Below are 17,198 nucleotides of genomic sequence, written 5' to 3'. Positions count from 1 at the left end.
TAAGATATTAAGAAAAAGTAATTGTTACTTCCTGTTGTTTTTGTTGTAAGAGGTGGAATTTGGTTTGTATGGATTTGTTGAAAGATTACTTTCTTGCTTCTTCTAGGGTGTAGGTTTGCAGAACTCTAAATAGACTGGACCAGAAAAGAAATTCCTCCCGTCACATAATAATCAAAACACCAAATACACTAAACAAAGAAAGAATTTTAAAAGCAGTAAAGGAAAAAGGTCAAGTAACATATAAAGGCAGGCCTATCAGAATTACACCAGACTTCTCACCAGAGACTATGAAAGCTAGAAGATCCTGGGCAGATGTCATACAGACCCTAAGAGAACACAAATGCCAGCCCAGGCTACTATACCCAGCAAAACTCTTAATTACCATAGATGGAGAAAACAAGATATTCCATGACAAAACAAAATTTACATAATATCTTTCCACAAATCCAGCCCTACAAGGGATAATAGATGGAAAACATCAGCATAATCTCTTCTAATGTTCGTTGCCTAACTTGGTTGCTTTCTTTCTGACGGAACATTATTCTTCCAGGATTTTCTGACCGACTTGGTGATGTCAGAGGTGGATCGTTGTGGCGAGCACGATGTCTTGATCTTCCGAGAAAACACCATTGCCACTAAATCCATTGAGGAGTACCTCAAGCTGGTGGGACAACAGTACCTTCATGACGCACTTGGTATGGAAAGGATGAAATCTCTCTTCTTCTTTCAGTTCTAATTTTTTTTGTTACCTCCTAGGACAAACAAAATGAACCCAGACTGCATGTATTTAGTTCTTCTGACTTGAGTGATTTAGATTTCAACTGTAAACTGTCCTTCCCAGCGCAGGGACGACATACATGCATTGTAACATGAGTCAAAGTAGAAAGCCCTTCGGCGTGCACACCCATCCCAAAGGCTTTGCATTTATGATCCTAGGATATGTAATATTATTGATAGATTTCACCGCTAGAACTGAGGTGTTCTATTTCTCCTAAAATTATTGGGTATTCATATTATGACATGGCTCAATTACCTTAATCTATTAACCTACCAGTTATTATCATGCATACAAAGCTCTTGTCAGAAATTAAGAAGTGTTTGATAATTCCTATAGTTCTATACTTCTGTTTTAAGGTCTTTAACTAGTAACTAATTTTTGTCCAATCATTTCTTTTTTGTTTTTTTTGTTTGTTCGAGATAGGGTTTCTCTGTGTAGCCCTGGAACTCACTCTGTAGACCATGCTGGCCTCAAACTTAGAAATCTACCTGCTTCTGCCTCCCAAGTGCTGGGATTAAAGGTGTGTGCCACCACTGCCCAGCTGTCCAATCATTTCTTATTGATCACTTAGGCACTCACTTAAAAATCTAGATGTGGTTATGAAATGAAGTCATTGCTGATAGAGTAAGGCAGTGTATTAGACAAATAACAAACTAAGGTGATAGGATAATAAAGTGGGTGAGTTCCTTGAAGAAAATAGTGGTCTAGAGGTGGACTGCTGGTCTCTCATAGCCTCCGCTTGCTGGTCTGTCATAGCCTCAGCTGGCCTTGTTTTCATAGCAGTCCTCCTGCCTCAGCCTCCCAGTGCTAGGATTATAGACATGAGCCACCATGACCAGCAATTTCCTGTATCTCCATACTCCTAGCGCTTCACACAGAATGTAATACAGTACAAACAATGGTAGCCAATATGTATGTAATATCATGTGTTTTTAAGTAACTTTAAACTTTTAAGTAAGTGTAAAAAAAAATAAGAGAAACCAATGAAATTGTGGCAGATTTTATTTAATACAACATATTTCAAATATTAACCGGTGATCAATATGAGAACTGTTAATGATGTATTTATTTTCCATACTTTGAAATGTGGTGTATATTTTATATTCCTCCCATGTTTTAATTTATTCTAGTTATATTTCTAATGCTTATCAGTCACATGTAACCATCCACAATGAGTAGTAATAAAAGTATAATGAATGATTATAGGGATTTTTTTTTTGTTCTCAAGGAGTTTATAATATAAAGAAATGCGATAAGGTTGGTTGTTTAACCAAAAGAAAAATCCTGTGTTTTTGCAGAGAATTTGTAAGGACAATTAGGGATTAGCATAAAAGAAAAAAGAATGAGACATGAAAAAAAAAAAGCATAGAAGGAAGGATGCAATAAACCTTTCAGTGGAAAGGGGGCATGAAAGTAAAAAGAGAGATGACTCAGTGGGTAAAGTCGCTTGTCACCAATGCTGCGGACCCAGATTTGGTTTCCAGAACCCATATGATGGAAACCGTGAACCAGCTCCTACAGGTTGTTCTCTGACTTGCATACATGTATCGTAGCACTTGTGGGCAGGTACACACACACACGTGCACAGAGAGGGAGAGAGCGTGTTGGTTGATATCATGCAGTTATGGCCTGCTAGATGTAAATGTTGGAATCTAAACTCAAGTGCTCTGTAAGGGCAGGGCATACACTTAACTGCTTAGCCATCTCTCCAGCCCCTTGATTAGATTCATAACAAATCATAGAAGTAGGAGGCTTGAAAATGGGGGATTAAATATTTACCTTACATGTATTCATCTTAAATTCTGATAAGAATTTTGGGGGTGTTTTAGTGGGAAAGCAAGTGAGAATATACATCTAGACTCAGGGTGTGAGGACTTGGGGACTAACTCATATAGAAGTGTTAAATAAAGCTAAGAAATTGTCAAAACAAAAGGGAAAGAACCAAAACCACACCTCATGATGCATGTCTGCTGAGAGTGTAAAAGGACAATGAGGAATCAAGAAAAATGACCAGAGAGAAAATGCAAAAAGAAAGAACCAGGAAAACACAGCCCTGGGCTCTGATAGAGAAGATAGGAAGAGAGTTAGGGAAGGGATCTTTTTCTGGGTGCCTCCCACACGGTCAGCTATATCAGGATGAATATGTCAGAAACTCATTGAAGTGAACAGTGAAGAAGTGGACTGTGAGAAGCACGTGGATGCAGACGTTCCCACTGATGCTCTGGATGAAGAGTAGAAGGGTTATATGATCCAAGTCAATGGTAGGAACAGGGTTTCCCAACAAAGCAGCCTATCTCCATGCACATCAGAGTGCACCTGCTGGTGAATTAGAGGCATTCTGGAAGAACATGTCTGTTCATAGGTGTATTGTAGATACTGAGCTGAGTGTTCTCAGCATGGTTATTGTTTAAAAAGAAAATGAGAGAAGGATATTTGCCTAAGAGAACCAGCAGAATCTGCAAACTTTTCAATCTCTCTAAAGAAAGCCCTTAAACAGAGAAGGTAAGTAAGGAGCCCAGGCCTACAGCCCCAAGAGGTGGCAGCTTGCCACTCCACGTGTCCTGCCACACAAGTGCTCAGAAGAAACAACACACTGAGAAGAATGAGGAGGAGGAGGAGGATGCAGAATGTGCTAAACCTTGGGCCCAGAGAATGAAAGGAGCCGAAGAAAAACTCCAGGAGCAGACTGCCAAGAGACATGGGCTGTCTTCACCGAGAGTTTCTACTTCTGAGTCCAGTCAAAATAAAGAGTCTTTAAAAATCATAAATAAGGAGTCAGATGTTGTGGGCAGGGAGAGTCAGGGAAGCTGAAGATAAAGCTCAATGGTAGCACATTCTTAAGTATTCATGATGCCCTAGATTGAATCCCCAAGACTACCTTTTTTATTCTTATATTATTACTTATTTTCATTTGTGTGTGTGAGAGAGAGAGAAAGAGACAGAGACAGGGAAAGAACAAACACAACTTATAGTTGGTTCTCTCCTTCCACCGTGTGGGTGCCAGGGATCCAACTAAATTCCATCAAGTATTGTAGCAAGTACCTTTGCCATGGAACCAATCTGCTAGCCCAAGACTACCTCTGACAAAAAGTTCAAATGGTAAGGAAAAGTAGTTGTCAAATTGCTTCACAAGTTAAATATTACTTGTGGTGCTTCAGATCAGTGAATCAAGAGGAAAGGAGCCAGACAATGATGGCGCATGCCTTTAATCCCAGCACTTGGGAGGCAGAGGCAGGCGGATTTCTGAGTTCGTGGCCAGCCTGGTCTACAGAGTGAGTTCCAGGATAGCCAGGACTACACAGAGAAACCCTGTCTTGAAAAATGAAAAAATTTTAAAAAGGAAGGAATCATAAGTGGTAAAAAGTAATGGCTCCCTAGTCGGGAAGTAGGGCTATGTTCCGTGAAGCACACCTGCTATAGGAACAATTCCTACTCTGAACAAGAGCTTTGTTTTTCACTTCTATTATCTTAAAACCTATTCAGTTGCTTTGGTATAATATCTAATAGAGATTATGAGGAAAAACAGTTGATTTTTCAGTATATTAGAAAAGATGCTATTTATCTCATTTATATAGTTGCTTACTATATTTATCAATTATATGTCATGGTTTGCTTTAATGATTTACGTTATCCAATAAAAGGTAGCAATGAAGCACCTCTAACAGTATTCTCTATTCTGTGAACATGAAGGTGAGAATATTGATATTATAAGATCTGTTTGCTTAAAGGGATATCTGAATTAAATGTCCAAAGTAATAAATGAATACCAACTCCTTTGATACAATAATGAATAATTAAATATCTAATGAGCTTTCCAAGGCATGAAAATTAATTCATTGAGCATGGGAAACAATTCAGATAACCTCCCAAAGATCTCTTTTAATATTCTGTAATCTAACAGCATGGGCTAGCATAAAGAAAATGGTTGCAGCTTCTAAGAGCATGAAAACAACTCATAAGATCCTTCATACTGAGATTGGATTGTCGTCTTCTTAATGAAGTTGTGTTGCATGTTATACACTTTTAAGCAAAAAGCAAAAAAGAGGTTCCTATTTCCAAACTCCTTGAACTCTTTGATTTTAGAAACTGCCGATCAGGCCTGGGGATTGTAGTTCATTGGTAGTTTATATCCACCCATCCTCAAAGAAAGTTGCCAGTCACAATGTATAGTATCATCTAGCATTGTAGACTGTCTTGGTGTTAAAGCATTACTCTCTTGTGTGCCACCTGTCACGGGCTGGACATTCTGGGCCTCTCTCAACCCGTGGGGGAAACAGGGTCCTAGTCAAGTAGACAAAGCATTGGCGAAGAAATGACAAACAGACACAACACTGTCTACTGAAAAAAAAAAACTGCTTTATTTAGATTTAAGTATCCCATCTGTTAGCTCCTTTTACCTGACTGATTTAAGTCAACTTGCTGGTGTCTTGTGACACAGAAGAAATGCCATCTGTGAGACATAAATCTCTCAGAAGGTGTAATTTCCATGCTGGTGTTGGAGGTAAATGCCTTTCAGCAGTAATAAGTCAACACTTGTTGACTCACACCTAAATATGAAATGTTGATGATAGTGATGATTTGGTGATTTGCGTAGAAAACACATAATAGAACTGAGCGTGGTGGTACGTGTTTGTATTTCTCTCAGCTTCAAAGTAAAGGCAGGACTGCTTAACGAGTTTGTGGTCAGTCTGCTGTAATTGAGATCTTTCCTAAAAAGGGGAAAGGGGCGGGTTGGAGAGATGGCTCAGTGGTTGAGTGCTTATTGCTCTTGCACAGAACCCACATTGGGTCCCCAGCACCCATGTGTGGGCTCACAACCATTCACAAACCCAGTAGTAGTGAATTTGATGTCACCTTCTGATCTCCACTGACACCAGGCACTTGGGCAGTGCACATACAGACATATACACATAAAATAAAACTAAATATTTTTAATTTAAAAAGTGTTTTCAAAGAAGGGGCTGGAGAATGGCTAAGCATTTAAGAGAGCTTGCTTGCTGCATAATCATGAGGACCAAGTTGGATACCAGCACCTACATAATAGTGAGGTATCCACAAACACCTATAATTCCAGCCCCCAGGAATCTGACACTTTCTTGTGGCCTCCATGTGCAAAGGCAATCTCATCAACACACATGTGCTTATATCCATGCAAATACAGATAAATATTTTTTTTTTACAATTCAAAGAAGAAAATATGATAAAACATTCTGGCCAGACAGTGGTGGCGCACGCCTTTAATCCCAGCACTTGGGAGGCAGAGACAGGTGGATTTCTGAGTTCAAGGCCAGCCTGGTCTACAGAGTTAGTTCCAGGACAGCCAGGGCTATACAGAAAAACCCTGTCTTGAAAAAAAAAAAAAAACATTCTGGATACACACTAATTAAATATTTTAATTCAGTAATTGCCCCCTGTAGCTCTTATTCTTTTCAGATGCAAAGCAACATACTCAAACTAAGTAGCTTTTTTAGGTGCAAACCTATTCAAAAAAGCGTCATCTTTGTTTCAGCATACTGCACATTATCAGATATAAGTTGTAATTTCAAAAAGAACAGTTTTCTGAATTTTAATAATATTTTTAAGGTATCTCATCTTTTGAGACCCTATAGTGCTGGTACTACAAACAATTTGTGTCTGGACCCTGAGTTATTTATTGGACTACTTGCTTGAAAAATGAAAGAAAAATAGTATTTATATTATTAGTATTTCCCTAGAATAGTTATAACCCAAATGGACACCCTTAACAGAATATTAGATTTCCAGTTTTAACTATTACTGAAATATTTAAAGCTGATTGTTTTAAGTTTACATTTATGTATTTTTAAATAAAACAGATTGTTTGGAAATATGGAACAAACATAATCTTATGGGAATTAACATTTTCTAAACATTAACAGTTTAGCAATTTTTGCTTTATTAAAAACTATCTTAAAGTAGCATATTTTGTACATGATAATGCTTTCTATATGGAGCCCAACTAAGTGCCAAGAACAATACTACATTGGAGGGGTACTCCTTATCCCAGGTCTATAAGATGTGTCTAATGCTAATAAAGCAGCCAAGGCTCAAGCTAGGTAACTGACCTTTCCCCTTAGTCAGCGAAGTGAGGGATCCCGGGCTTGACCTTAGATCTCTCTTGATCCTATAGTGCTTATTCATATTCTCTGCCTCCCTCCCTCTCTTCTCTCCTGTCTCTCTCTCTCTCTGTCTGTCTGTCTCTCTCTCTCTCTCTCTCTCTCTCTCTTTCTCTCTCTCTCTCTCTCTCTCTCTCTGTCTCTCTCTTTCTCTCTCTCTCTCTATGGTGTATATGTGCACGCAACACTTTGCTAAGACTATTTCTTCTAAGTAGCACTTTCCATCCTCCATAATGGCTTTTTTAAAAGTTTTTCTTTACCTCAGTAATAATCATTTTGACAGAAAACAGGTTTCATTCTACTTTTGCTACTTTATTTTGTAGAAAGTATTGTTCTCCTACAAAACCTTGTTATGACAAACCTGAACTCGAGTCAGGAACCCTTTTGAACTCAAGAACTAACCTTCTTGAACCTCAGCAAGGATCTTTAAAAGGCTCCCTTCTCTTTAATGAAGAGAGACCTGTAATAAAACAAAACTATACTTCCATCTCTTATAAAAAACCTAGTAAGCTCATATACTGCTTTTTGAGAGTTGTTCAAGGGGGTGGGTTTGAACATGATTAAAACCTGATTTCTAATATTTAAAGGTTTGTCTTACAAGTGAGATATGTATGTAAATAAATATGCACAAAAGTATAAAACATGGACTATTAGAAGATATTGAAGAAGCATATATAGTAGAATTGAACAGATAAGTTGATATCAGAAAATATTAAGCATATCTTTATAGACAGGCTATTTGGCCAATGCTTGTAAACTATTGTCTCTGGAAAGCATATAAAGTATATATAAAAAGAAATGCTGCAGTTTTGTGTGGAAGGTTAAGTTACTGTCCCCAATGCTAGTGATAGACCTGAAAAGCGTTGCTTGGGTCTGTGTTTGACACCAGCATTACCCCTACAACTTTAATTGGGTTACCTGTTCAGTCAAACTTGGGTTGAATTTTTTTACCTGGAATGATGATAATACTTGAACTACTAGGGGGGAGCTCTATTACAAGTTCATGATAATTAAATATGTTCTGGGTTTCCAATAAAAGGTACTATATTTCCAACTGTCGCTATTTTTATAAATAATGATGATGCAGGTGATTGGTTGTATTCTGCTTCCAGGATAAAGAGAATAAACATAGTACATGGGTGGAGGTAACTGTTGGCTTCTACAGCAGTGCTGCTTCCTGGTCACTCCATGCCAGTTCTGAGGAAAGAAAACTCAAGAATGCTCAATCATTTTGTATTCTATTTAAGAAGGTGGAGTATTGTTATAGTACTTGTCACCTTTTCTCTTTGATCAGGGGAGTTCATCAAAGCCTTGTATGAATCAGATGAGAACTGTGAAGTGGATCCCAGCAAGTGTTCATCTAGTGAACTGATGGACCATCAGAGCAACCTGAAAATGTGCTGTGAGTTGGCTTTCTGCAAGATCATCAACTCATACTGGTGAGCTTGTATCCTTGCCAAAGAACCTACTTTTTCCAAATGAAAGTCAACACAAGGAAAGGACTTGAAGGAAACTGCAAGATCTCCCTTCCTTAGTGCTATCTAAACCATCACCCTCACTGTAAGCAGGCCTTCTGAATCACACTTTGCATCTGTCAGCAGTCTACTTCCTAGCACCTAAAAGGAGATGTTGGAGATGTGGGGTGGGGTTGTTTATTTGATTTGGTTTGGTTTTTACTTTTTAAATTCTTGGCTAGTGTGGAACAGATGTATTCATAGATTTTGATTTTTTTCTGTACCACAAGCAAATGGTGACTTTGGGAAGATTTTTCATGATCAGCCTTTAGGGATGTTACGGTGAGCTGTGTTAAACCAGATAGTTAGTCAAGAACCTTATACCATTTTCCCACTTAGCTAAACTAAATTTGTCCTAGTCCAGAGTTTTGTTACTTTTCAGTTTCAAATCACCATCTGGCCTTCTGTGAATTTCCCACATCTTGTCAGCATGACTCAGGCTGATCCCCATCCCTAGGTGTCTAATGGGGTCCCCCTAGCTCAGCTCTAGGTCAGTAGGGTCCTTGGTTAAAGTGGGGTCACTTATACTTTCATGGGTCATGACACGTTTATATTTAGAGGTTTGGGGGTTTTTGTGTGTGTGTGTTTTCCCTTTTCTGTAGTGTCTTCCCTCGTGAGTTGAAAGAAGTGTTTGCATCCTGGAAGCAGCAGTGCTTGAATCGAGCCAAGCAAGACATCAGTGAGCGGCTCATCAGTGCCTCGTTGTTTCTCCGTTTTCTTTGCCCAGCCATTATGTCTCCCAGTCTTTTCAACCTGATGCAGGAGTATCCTGATGACCGCACATCTCGGACACTAACTCTTATTGCCAAGGTCATTCAGAACCTGGCCAACTTTGCCAAGTAAGGGAAACTACTACCTAACCCTTTTTAAACATCTAGTTTAAAAAAACGCATGAGCATTTGGATGAAGCTAGGGAGCCACTTACCTACTCTTACTAGATTTTTATTGCATTGTCAATAAAATTTTTAAAAGGTAAACAAATATTAAGCTCTGGTACAAACATTTATTGAAGTATTTATAACCATTTAAAGTAGTTCATATAAAAATATCTACTAATATGAAAATGCTGATAACTAGATTAAAATTCTAATTAAAAGATAGGATGCCAAATGGTACATATACTATCATTTTAGCAATATTAAAAAATAGCACATGTGTGAGAATATAGGGAAAAGGCTAGTAATATGCTTACATCATAAGTTCAAGTCAAAAGTCAACACTTGAAATTTATTAATATCGTAAGTCAGAGGTAGTATCTATAATTTATTTTAAAATGTTTTTTCTTAAAGATTTTTATTTATTGTTATATGTAAATACACTATAGCTGTCTTCAGACACATCAGAAGAGGGTGTCAGATCTCATTAGGGATGGTTGTGAGCCACCATGTGGTTGCTGGGATTTGAAATCAGAACCTTGTGAAGAGCAGTCAGTGCTCTTAACTACTGAGCCATTCCTCCAGGCCCCAGAATGGTTCTATGTAATAAAAAATAGTATGCATATCTGTAGATGATGAAAGCAAGCCTGCCCCCTCCCCAGAAGTTATCAGTTGGTTAATATAGGTGAAAAGCATATGGGTGTTTGTTAGTCTTTCAACTTTTCTATAGGCTTAGAAAACCAAAAACAGTGGCTCACACCTTCAATCCCTGTACTCAGGAGGTAGAAACATGTGCATCTCTATGAATCCATGGCCACCCTGGGCTAAATAGGTTATAGGGCAGCCAGCCAATGATACTGTCTCCCAAAGAAAGGAAGGAGGGGATAGGGTGAGGGAGGGAGGAAAGGGAAAAGGAACAGAAAGAAAAGAACCAGGAAAGAGAAAAGAACCAGGAAAGAGCTCACACATCGCAGAATTGATAACAGGTATATTTAATGTTGAGACACACAAGCTTCTACCAACAGTATGTGGAAGAAAAACTGTCAGTGAAGCAGATTGTCTTCTCATATATTATTTTTGGTGGCTTTTAATTTTTTATTTTTATATGTATGAGTGTTTTGCTTGCATGTAGTTTGTGTACCACATGCATGTCTGGTGCCTGCAGATTCCAGAAAAAGGCATTGGATTTTCTAGGACTGGAGTGAGAGACCATTGTGAGCCACTGTGTATGTGCTGGGAATGGAACCTAGGTCCTCTAGAAGAGCAGCTAGTGCTCTTAATTTCTGAACCATCTCTCCAGCCCTCTAATAGAATATTTTTTAATTCACTGTTTAAATTTTATGGACCCCATAGCTAGGTCAAGATACAAAGACTTGCCCACCTTTGAGCTAATTCTTATAAAATTATTTTTAGGTTATGTTGGGACAGGTTTTATATAAAGGAGGGTAGATAAAATCTAGAGGAACAGAAATTTCTTCTCTGATAAAATAAAGAGCATAGGCAGAGACTTAGAAAAAGCCCATTCCCATAAAAATCTCTCCTTGTGCAAGAATTGCAGTCCATTGTTTTAATTACCCATGATCAATTCTGGCCCATAAATATTAAATGGGAAGTTCTAGAAACACATCATTCTGAGGAGCAAGAATTTCATGAAGTCTAGCTCAGTACAACCCAGAATATCAGTCATCCACTTATTCTATATATCCATGAAGTATGTGCCACCTACCTGTTACTAAGCTCCTAGTTTTTATGTTAACTAATGAAGTATCATAATACTTATATTCAAATAACCCTTTATGACTTAGTAATAGTCCCCCAAAACAAAATAGTTATGCTGACAGTTTGGATGTGCTAAGGAAAAATTATAAAGTCATTTTAAGGTTGGTTTTGCTGGGGGTTTTTGTTTTGTTTTGTTTTTAATGAGTGCATGTATAGGGCAAAGCAGTGTTCCATGATATCTGCAGTTTCAGGCATCAGTTGGAGGCCTTCAATATGAGTCATGGGTAAAGAAGAGACTATTATGGAATATATTTGGAAACTAAAATTAGTTACATTGACAGTCATCTTGATGGACATTTGATAGATAACTAGGGACTGTGTTATATGAGAATTTTGAAGGCCAAAAAAAGGCATTTTGTTTCTACTCTTGAGATTTTTCAACATGAATTAAAGTAATACTAAAAAAGTATATTGTAGCAGTTACCACTTAAAGAAACAAAATCCTCATCTTAAAAATAAAAAGAAATAATACCTATTTGTAAGTCAACTCAAAATATTAATATGTCTTTTCTTGATCTCTGTTCTTTCTTATTTCCTCACCTAACTCAGGTTTGGTAACAAAGAGGAATACATGGCGTTCATGAATGATTTTTTAGAACATGAATGGGGTGGAATGAAGCGGTTCCTTTTGGAGATCTCTAATCCTGACACCATCTCAAACACCCCAGGCTTCGATGGTTACATTGATTTGGGCAGAGAACTGTCAGTTTTGCATTCCTTACTATGGGAAGTAGTTTCCCAACTTGATAAGGTAAAGTAGGAGGAAGGGTAGTGGGAAATGGGAGATACTGAACCTTAGTGTCCAGATTCTAGCAGTCATCTGTGATGATAACACACAGTCTTTCTGCTGGTTGAGCAACCTTCCTTCCTTTAGACATCTAAAAGTAAATGATAGTCATTAAGTGAGTGATGTACAACCAGAATTCGTAGAGAGCCATGGTATCATTATTACATGCTTAATTATCTGAGCTAGTGAAATATTTCTATAAATTTATAGAGTTAATTATAGAAAGGTTTTCAGATATGTGTGTGTATATACATACCTGAAGCATATATATACATATGTACCCTGCCGGTGTATATATATGTATATGTATATGCATATTTACATCTTTGAAAACTTGCCTAGAAACTATTAATAGTGTGTGCATCTTTCTCTGTGTGGGAGAAGCTTCATCTGGTACTTTCTAAGGACAAGATCTATTTTAGAAGTACAAGTTTATAAAATATTGTTCATCATATTTAAGCTAACCTCACCATGGAGAAGTTGTTTTTCCTACTGTGTATGTCAGACTTGGATATAATTTTTAACACTAAAAGCCACATAAGATCTGAAAATGTGGATGTTTTCTTTATCTGCCAATGTGAATTAAGAATATAAAAATAATTTATTTTCTAAAGACAGATGAACTTTTATTATTTCAATAACTGAATGTAAAGTATGCCAATCATTTTCTTCATTCTGGGATCTTTGAAAGGTGTAGATTCTGTAGTAGAAAATAGTTCAGTGATCAGTGTTATTTTTCTGTGATAAAGACTTACTTGTTTTCTTAAATTTTCCTCAACTATAAAATGTTATATATAGTAATGTCTAGTAATAAACTTCTTAGTAAATACCACTTTTTAGAATAATTATATAGATGGGAGTATGTCCACTGGTACTTAAAATGTTTATAAAACCACAAACCACTCCTTATTCTCAAGACCTACGTCTTCACTTTGAGAAATGCTAGGTAAATATTAAGTTGAAGTTATGTAGAAAATAAATTCTTCTTATATGAATCTTAGCTGAGCACTGTTGAGCAAGTAAAGGCATTTTTCAGATGACATTCTTTCCTACTCAAACAGAGTAGGAGAGTCCTTTAGTTGACTGGAGCATGTAGCTAAGTGTTAGAGCACCTGCCTGGCATGCTCATACCTTAGGTTTGAATGCTAGCAATAAATGCAGACAATATAATTCCATAAGAATACCTTCCCACCATAAACAAGGCCCTACATTTGATTGCCAGACACACACACACACACACACACACACACACACACACACACACACATCTTACTGATCTTTGAGAAGCTAAAGAATCCCTAAAGGCAGCCATGACTGTCAGACTAAACTGCATAATGATTGAGGATTTCATGAGAATCCATGAGGATAAGAATTCCATTAAGAATGCTGGATGAGATGGCACAAACCTTGAATCCCAATACTCGGGAAGGCAGACAGGTGGATCTACCTGAGTTTGAGGCTAGCCTAGTCTACAAAGTGCGTTCCAAGACAAAACAGACTACTAAAGCAATTATTTTAAAAAGTTGTTGTTAGATAGGTATATCAATAAGATACACATGCAATTATTTTTTTTAAATAGATCTCATGTATTCATGAAGTCTCTTTTAACAAATTTTTCTGTGTAAGCATATTTCTTCATTTTTAATCTTTAGTCCTGGGAACTAGAAGTTTATCTAGACATATCTGAGAAGAGTGAAACATGATATGATTTTACTGGTTTGTTTGGTTTGGATGGTTTTTAACAGAAGACTCAGTTGACATGAATCAAGGTTCCCAAGATTAAGTGGGATTAAGTGGGTGGTAATGTAAACTAACTGCATGCCCTGCAGTTCTCTGGGTCCCTGAGGGCAGCACCTTTCTGTCTGTTGGCATGCATTGCTTTCCTCACATAATCCTTTTTCTTTGGAAGTTTCATCACACTAGCCAATCATCTGATTCTGAAGTTTCTTTTGGTTAGAAGGTGTTTGGTTCTTCCATTTCTCTCTCCATCTTGGTGTGGTAGCCACTCAAAGCCTTAGTGTGCTTTGCATGCATATTTTAGTCGGAATGGCAATAGTTTGTTTGTTTTGAGCATGTCTTTTAATTTTTATTTGCATAATCCTAATTTCTATTTCTTTCTTTCCTCAATGTCTACTGCACCTTGTTCCGCCTCCTCCATTCATCTCGACGCCATGGTTCCGCTGCTCCATAACAATGCATTATGAACTTGCCACTCCCATATGCAATACCTACCCTCCCTCCAACCTACATCCTTCCATCAATGGGCATCATTGTCCCCAAAACAATATGTTGTGGATATCACAATGCTTATTGTCCAATTAGGGTGAAAATTCCTTCCTACAGGCAACTGTGGCAAAATTGGGACCTCTCCCTCGTGTTCTTGCTGATATTACCAAGTCTCTGACTAACCCCACGCCAATACAGCAGCAGCTAAGACGTTTTGCTGAACATAGCTCCAGTCCAAATGTCAGTGGAAGCCTCTCCTCTGGGCTACAGAAAATATTTGAAGACCCCACTGACAGGTATGAAGGGAGCGTTTGATACAGCGTCCCCAACAGATAATGTTTAGATTTTGCAGAAACCTATTTAACTTATTTTTTAAGTTTGTAACTTACAAGTTATAAGCAACTGAAAAGAATCACAAGATAAACCCAGCTGTTTGTCACAATGCATATAGTCAGTATTTCTTACTTTCTAGGATGGTGCTGTAGTGCTGTAGAATGTAAATATACACAGATCATTTGTGTTTCATAGAAGATGGAGGGCTTTTATAAAACTCATATTTTCATATTGTCCACCATTCTCTAAACCAGTTATTTTCAACCTTCTTAATACTGAAAACTGAAACCTTTTCCAGTTCTTCATGTTGTAGTGATCCCCCAATAATAAACGTATTTCATTGCTACTTCATAACTGTAATTATGCTGCTGTTAGAAATCAGAATATAAATATCTAATATGCAGGATATCGGATATGCCACCCCCAAAGAGATCTCAACCCATAGGTTGAGAACCTCTACTGTAGACAGACCCTCAGTTAAAACCACTTTATGGTTTTATGTCTATGTCTGCTTGGATGGGTCAATAAAATGTTGAGCCTTAGAGTTTGTGCTCTGAATTGGCAAAGTTTGAAGGTTTAGAGAAAATTAAATATGAATTAGAGCATTTGGGAGAGTGTTCTAACTCAGTAAAAGCTGAAGACAATGATGAAAATGGTATATTATTTTCTATCTTTGAAAGAAAACTAGCAATGCTAGATTTTATTCTAAGAATTGTAGGGATGAAGTCTCGTTTTCTATAGAAATATAACTTCCGCATTGGACCTGTGAAACTTCAGAAAAGTTCATATGTCCAAACAGAAGAACTATTAATTATGTTGAATTTGCTTCAAGAGTAATTAGGGGCCATTCTTTTTCCACAGCGATTTGCATAAACTAAAGTCTCCAAGCCAAGATAACACAGACAGCTATTTCAGAGGAAAGACGTTATTGTTGGTTCAGCAAGCCTCCTCCCAGAGCATGACGTACTCTGAAAAGGATGAAAAGGAGAACAGTCTTCCTAATGGTCGGAGCATCTCCCTCATGGACCTCCAGGACACTCACACTGCTCAGGTGGAGCATGCATCTGTCATGCTTGATGTGCCTATGCGCCTTGCAGGAAGCCAGCTTTCTATAACCCAGGTAGCTAGCATCAAACAGCTTCGGGAAACCCAGAGCACTCCCCAGAGTGCACCTCAAGTGAGAAGACCCCTGCACCCAGCCTTGAACCAGCCAGGAAGTCTCCAGCCCTTGTCATTCCAGAATCCTGTCTATCACCTCAACAACCCAGTTCCAGCAATGCCAAAGGCCTCTGCAGATTCCAGTTTGGAGAACCTAAGCACTGCCAGTTCTAGAAGCCAAAGCAATAGTGAAGACTTCAAACTCAGTGGACCCAGCAATAGCAGCATGGAAGATTTCACCAAAAGAAGCTCGCACAGTGAAGACTTCTCCAGGCGGCACACTGTACCAGACAGACACATACCTCTTGCTCTGCCACGACAAAATAGTACTGGGCAGTCCCAAATCCGAAAACTGGACCAGTCTGGGTTAGGTGCCCGAGCCAAAGCACCGCCATCTCTGCCGCACAGTGCTTCCTTGCGTAGCACAGGGAGCATGTCAGTGGCATCTGCAGCCTTAGTGGCTGAACCTGTGCAGAATGGGAGCCGGTCCAGGCAGCAGTCCTCTTCCTCCAGAGAGAGCCCTGTTCCCAAAGTGAGAGCAATTCAGAGACAACAGACACAGCAGGTAGGGTGTGCTAAAAGGCGTTGGCCTCTGCTTGCATGGGCAGCTGTGTTGACCCTTTATGTATAAACTATCCAGAACTGAGTGACACTTAATAATGTTTCTGCAACCTTTAAACAGAAGAGAGAAAGGAGAAGGTTGGGGGGGGGAGGGGCTGCTTCTGGATAGGTGAGAGCAGAAGGGAGCTTGACACAAACCCCCGGGAGGCTTTGCCTTTCCATGAGGAGTAGCGCCTTTCCTTCGAGGTGTGCTTAGAGCACAGCTGTGGCATCGGGTGAGTAATTACACAGTTGATCCATAGTCAAAATCAGCTGTACTTAGGAAATCTGGAAATTAATCCTTCTTAATTTTCTTCCTTAAGCTTCCAGAGTGAAGTTCTATATTCTAAACTACAGTTTAACTGCTCTCCACTTCATCCCCTACCTCCCTGTGGAAATGCCAAATCCCATGTGACTTTTCCTGGAAATGGATAGAATAATAAACAACTGAACACCCAGAGAGGCAAAGGAAAGAAAGAGAAAATATAAAACCGCAGGTGGCTAATAAGTACTTGAAATATTTGCACATCTCTTACATTACAACGTACATGAACAAGTCCAGCTCGTGTCATATCAATATAACATTTTGAAATTTTATTTGCCCAAAATGTAATCATTCCTTCCTTAATGTATGACACTTTGAATCATTTATATATTTTTTTGCCCTTAGATAGAAACTAATAACTTTAGAGAGATCTCTTTCTTCTACTCGCCTATATGTGTGTGTTTCATCTAAAAGTTTTTTCCTAAAAAAATTTATTTGTGGAGTTTTTAAATGTAATATTTTTATTTATTTATTTATTTATTTATTTTTGGAGGCACAGTCAGTGAGTAACCATGGCTGGCCTTTAACTCACAGAAATTAGCCTGCCTCTCTCCCCTGGTGCTGAAATTACAGCCTTGCACCACTATACCTGGCTTGAATGTTTGTACTCTTTAAGAATTTTCGCTGGGCGGTGGTGGCGCACACCTTTAATCCCAGCACTTGGGAGGCAGAGGCAGGTGGATTTCTGA

The 17,198-nt window shown here is 38.4% G+C and overlaps 1 protein-coding gene across 6 annotated transcripts in view; it reads left to right on the top strand.

The window, feature by feature from the left end:
• Window positions 1-17,198, top strand: part of Rasal2 (RAS protein activator like 2) — a 281,212-nt gene that overhangs the window by 242,936 nt on the left and 21,078 nt on the right. For 5 of the 6 annotated variants that reach the window (XM_031386077.1, XM_031386114.1, XM_031386096.1 and 2 more), the window contains 6 exons: window positions 551-695; window positions 8,207-8,351; window positions 9,029-9,265; window positions 11,630-11,831; window positions 14,190-14,389; window positions 15,288-16,149. In XM_031386077.1, coding sequence (XP_031241937.1) covers window positions 551-695; window positions 8,207-8,351; window positions 9,029-9,265; window positions 11,630-11,831; window positions 14,190-14,389; window positions 15,288-16,149 — 1,791 coding nt within the window. The remainder of the gene's footprint in view (window positions 1-550; window positions 696-8,206; window positions 8,352-9,028; window positions 9,266-11,629; window positions 11,832-14,189; window positions 14,390-15,287; window positions 16,150-17,198) is intronic. The other variant, XM_031386087.1, reaches the window with a different exon arrangement.

Source organism: Mastomys coucha, unplaced genomic scaffold (genome assembly GCF_008632895.1).
Source record: "Mastomys coucha isolate ucsf_1 unplaced genomic scaffold, UCSF_Mcou_1 pScaffold1, whole genome shotgun sequence".
Classification (NCBI taxonomy): domain Eukaryota; kingdom Metazoa; phylum Chordata; class Mammalia; order Rodentia; family Muridae; genus Mastomys; species Mastomys coucha.
This window is presented reverse-complemented; position numbering and strand designations above follow the sequence as displayed.